General features: G+C 44.9%; 1 protein-coding gene across 1 annotated transcript; it reads right to left on the bottom strand.

Moving 5' to 3' along the window:
• Nucleotides 1–1,213: 1,213 nt before the first annotated feature.
• On the bottom strand, nt 1,214–4,281 carry LOC120418629 (uncharacterized). The gene is made up of 2 exons (XM_039581072.2): nt 2,295–4,281; nt 1,214–2,236 (listed from the first exon to the last, which is right to left on the bottom strand). Exons 1-2 carry the CDS (start codon nt 2,964–2,966, stop codon nt 1,403–1,405), a joined length of 1,506 nt encoding a protein of 501 aa, XP_039437006.1. The 5' UTR covers nt 2,967–4,281; the 3' UTR covers nt 1,214–1,402.
• Nucleotides 4,282–5,005: the final 724 nt, after the last annotated feature.

Here is a 5,005-nt window from a genome sequence, read left to right as displayed (position 1 = left end):
GCTGCTGTCGGCTGGGGTCGCCGAGGAGATCGACAGGACTTGCTGCTGTCGGCTGGGGTCGCCGAGGTGACGATGCTGGACTTGGAAGCGTGGTGACGAGATGTAATGCGCTGCTATCGGCTGGGGCCGCCGAGGAGATCGACAGGACTTGCTGCTATCGGCTGGGGCCGCCGAGGTGACGATGCTGGACTTGGAAGCGTGGTGACGAGATGTAATGCGCTGCTATCGGCTGGGGTCGCCGAGGAGATCGACAGGACTTGCTGCTGTCGGCTGGGGTCGCCGAGGAGATCGACAGGACTTGCTGCTGTCGGCTGGGGTCGCCGAGGAGATCGACAGGACTTGCTGCTGTCGGCTGGGGTCGCCGAGGTGACGATGCTGGACTTGGAAGCGTGGTGACGAGATGTAATGCGCTGCTATCGGCTGGGGTCGCCGAGGAGATCGACAGGACTTGCTGCTGTCGGCTGGGGTCGCCGAGGAGATCGACAGGACTTGCTGCTGTCGGCTGGGGCCGCCGAGGAGATTGACAGGACTTGCTGCTGTCGGCTGGGGTCGCCGAGGTGACGATGCTGGACTTGGAAGCGTGGTGACGAGATGTAATGCGCTGCTATCGGCTGGGGCCGCCGAGGAGATCGACAGGACTTGCTGCTGTCGGCTGGGGTCGCCGAGGAGATCGACAGGACTTGCTGCTGTCGGCTGGGGCCGCCGAGGAGATCGACAGGACTTGCTGCTGTCGGCTGGGGCCGCCGAGGAGATCGACAGGACTTGCTGCTGCCGGCTGAGGCCGCCGAGGTGACGAATTACCATTTTTTTGGAAAACGCTGCCTATGGCTTTCGATCACCTGAAGCAAGTACGCTTGTTGAGTAGGATCCCGTGTTGTTCTTTGGTTTACATCTGACACCAACTTGACTCCTCTTTCGGCTACATCGTTGGTAACTTGTAGTGATGCTGCTCGTCTCTGTCCAATCTTGAAGCTTTCTTCCTGTGCCCATTCACTTTCGTGTTTTTGCATGAATTCTGTCGAAATCTGCATTACATCGAAAAAGTCTTTAGTGTTGATGGTCACAAATGTTGCTAAGGTATCGGACATGCAAATTCCGGCTGCACGAGTTGGCACTGTCTTTTTTGTTTGGTTGGGATTGCTGTTAGAATTTTGAGCAGCCATAAACGCATTTTTCAACTCCCTTTTTTCTTCAAGTGTTATGTTGGCATCGAAAAAGGCCAAAGCGATTAGGCGCGGTGAGAGATACCATAAGTGCTTCTCAAAAGAACGGGCTGCTGCTCTGGCATAATCTGGGTAATCGAAACACGAAATTGATCTCCAAAATTCCATGTCAATTCGAGGCGCCGTGATCTGTAAATATTTGTTTGAACGGTTAGTATATTAGTAATATCTCAAAAATACTATCTTACCGCATTATCCAAGCTGAACCAATATTTCACGTAGCACTTTGAAATGAACAACGCCAACTTCTCAAAGTGGTTCATGAGGTTCAGATCAATGTTGTCCACGTTAAGATTTACCATCCAGATTTTTAAAATGTAGATCGCTCTTGCCATCCAGCGAGCCCTGCTTACACTTCCAGCCCGTCGAAATTTAATTCCGTCCTGTGTATCTCCTCCAAGAAATAACACAACCAGCTCCAGAAGTTCAAGGTAGTCACCTCGTGGTTGTTTGACTTTCATGCTGGCCAAACAGAAGTCCAGGATGTTCTGGCGCCAAGGCTTTGTCAGCTGGTCCAATTTTGCAACATGCAGGACACTCCGGTAACTGATCTCCTCGCACGACTCCAGCCTGGAATTGAACTGATCTTGAAATTTCTTGAAGTTGTCCAGCTTGTCTGACTGCGACACATCGCCCTCCAGCTCGTAGCAATGCTTCAAAACGAGCTCAGTTACATGATGCCGACACGCCAACGCGAGCAGGGGCTTCTTGAGCAGTTTAGGCAAAAGAGTTATGATACCACCCTTACTCCCAGAATTTGCGTTGGTGGTGTCAAAACTCATGGCCACCAAATTATCCGTCAGATCCCAATCCTCGACTGCCGCTGCGATAGCTTCAGTCCCCACTTCCGCTTTTCCATTCGGCAAGGTTGCGACTGTGAGCAGCTTCGACGTGCCTTCGCCAGTAACCAAAATGGGCAACCGTTCCTCTTTCTTCCCAGTTACGTTGTTAGGAATTATTTTACCATCCCAGTGAACGGTTAATGGCACATCCGGTTTGAAGTCCTTTTTGATCTATTTAAATTATGATTTAAAGAACCATAATAATAAAAAAAAAAAACAAATGAGTCACCTGTGCAGCACATTCTCGTCTGTATCTAATCCTCGCTTTCCTGATCGCGTTGTGGTCCAACACATAGTCCTTTTCTTCACTGCTCTTCGTATGTTGGTCCAGAATTAATGCTCGGAAAAGCATCGCAGCCGTTCGGTTAGATATACCAGTTCGCTCAAGTACTTCGACCACTTTTGGGGTGGTAAAATGCATTTTCCTTGTGCTCGGAACAGGAGCCCCAGCGTAATCGTCATCGTAATCGTCATCGTCATCGTCATCGTCATCGTAATCGTCATCGTCATTGCCATCGTTATCGTCATCCTCATCGTCACCATCAACGTCATCGTTCTCAACTACAGCAAGTTCGTGACCCTGATCGTCGTGCTTGGAGTTCGCTCCAATCGAACCTTCTTTTGAGCTTGCTTGGCTTTCCAAATCGCGGCCTGTAGGTTCGTTTGAATCCCGAACGACAAGTGGCTGAAAATTTGCATAATGTAATGTGAATATAATATTCGAGTTTAACAAAATACGTACATTCCACGCGGAGTCACACGACATTCGCAGCATAGCCTTGTATTTTTTACGATCGATAAGTGCTTTAGTTGTAGTTCTTGACTTGTTCTTGTAGAGTGCTAAAATTGATTGATTTTCAATTATTTGACAATAAGATGTTAAAAATATATACCTCTCCATGCGTTGTACAAGCCAATTATATGCGATTTGATCTTCCAATAATGTACATGCAGGGAACCCGCAACCATCTTGGAAATATCCTTGGTGGCATCTTCAATACGTTTCTTTCCAATGCGGTTTCGATAAATCAAAGCACTCAGTAATTCCCTGTTGGAGGGCATTTGGACTAAATTTAGATTTTTATCCAATTTGCCCACTAAAAATAGCTTGTTCTTATCGCCATCTCCATCGTCATCGTCATCGTCATCGTCATCGTCATCGTCATCGTCATCGTCATCGTCATCGCCAACGTCATCGGCATCGTCATCATCTACAGCATGTTCCTGGCCGAGATCGACGTGCTTGGAGTTAGCTTCAATCAAACCGTCTGTTGAGCTTGTTCGGCTATCGAAATCGCTGCGTGCATCTTGTCCTCGAATTGACTAGAAAATTCATATAGCACAATGTAAATTTATGTATTATTCGAGTAAAACAAAATCCATACACTCCACGAAGAGTCACACGATAATCGCAATTTTGCTTCGAACTCTTGTCGATCTTTCTGAGCTTTAGCTGTAGTTCTAGACATATTCTTGAAAAGTGCTATAATTGGTTGATTTTCAATTATTTTACAAAAAGAAAATAATAAAAAAATACCTCTCCAAACGTTGTACAAGCCCATTAAATGATTCTTAATCTTCCAATCAGGTACTTTCAGCGAACACGCAACCTCCTGAGAAATGTCCTTAGCGGCAACCTTAATTGGCTTCTTTCCAAAGCGATTTCTGTAAAAAACGCACTCAGCAGCTCCCTGTTGGAAGGCATACGGTGCAATTTTAGGGTTTCAACTAAAAAACCCACCAAAAACGTTTGGTTGGAAGACCGAGAAACTTTGCTTCCTTCTTCCATCTTAGCGCGTTGACGTTTGGCGTCGTGTTGATCATTCAAAAAAAAAGTCATCCATTCATAGTTACGTAGCATGCGCTGCCAAGAAGAAGCAATCCCGGCGTAAATTTTCAAGTATTCCGGGGTTCCCGAATGTAATGCCGTTGAGCTCGATGGGGGTTGAACGAATCGACCTGGTCTCTTAGGGAAAGTTGTTCTCCAGACGTTTCCGCTCATTTCTGGCCATCCTAGAAGTTTCTACATGTTTTCCCCAGACTTGTAGGAGCGAATGAACGAAAATTCAAAATTTCCCATAGTAAATCCCATGTAAACTTGAACTCGCTTGAGACAAGCCAGTTTTCAACCAAATAAGCTGAAATTTGGCGTGAGAGTCCCTATGGGTATGCCCTACAAGGGGAACCACACCAGAACTTGATCTGAGAACTTTTCAAAATCCGTACAGTCCCACGAGAAGTTTTTTTTCGCGAAAAAAAAATTCCGTCAATACCTCGATATTTTCAAAACTAATGATTGGAAAACAACTGTACGCCTGTAAAATGCATTTTAAAACATTTTTTTCATCCAAATGTTAAAACCTTGGCTTGTAATTTTAATTTTTTTTTGCCCCCCCCCCCCCTCGACTTTGGTCAGAGCCGAGGGACATAAACTTCAAATAATATTTGCAACGGCCTGATTTTTGGAAAAAAAATCGAAATTTCATGCAAAAAAAAATTTGATCTTATTTTTTATGTAAAATTGAATTTGCAATCGAAAACTACTTGACAGATTTTTTTTTTATAATGGGCTCCGTTTTCAAGATATAGCCACCGAAAGTTTGAATTTAGCGATATATTTGCAGTTTTTCGATTTTTAAAATAGTGACCATTTCTAATCATTTTTTTTTAAATTTCAGAAAATTGACATTGAAGATTGGACCTCTGGTTGCTAGGATACAGCTGCTTAAAAAAAAAGAAACAGGAAAATTGAAGTTTTCTAAGTCTCACCCAAACAACCCACCGTTTTCACAAATGCTCATATTTCAACATTGAAAATCGGACCATTAGTTGCTGGGATATCGACATTAGAAAATGTTGGGTTGTTTGGATGAGACTTTTTTTTAAGCCGCTGTATCTCAGCAACCAGAGATCCAACCTTCAATGTTTCTTAGACATTTT

Source organism: Culex pipiens, chromosome 2 (assembly GCF_016801865.2).
Source record: "Culex pipiens pallens isolate TS chromosome 2, TS_CPP_V2, whole genome shotgun sequence".
NCBI lineage: Eukaryota > Metazoa > Arthropoda > Insecta > Diptera > Culicidae > Culex > Culex pipiens.
The sequence above is the reverse complement of the archived record's forward strand: the minus strand, read 5'-3'. Positions and strand labels throughout refer to the sequence as shown.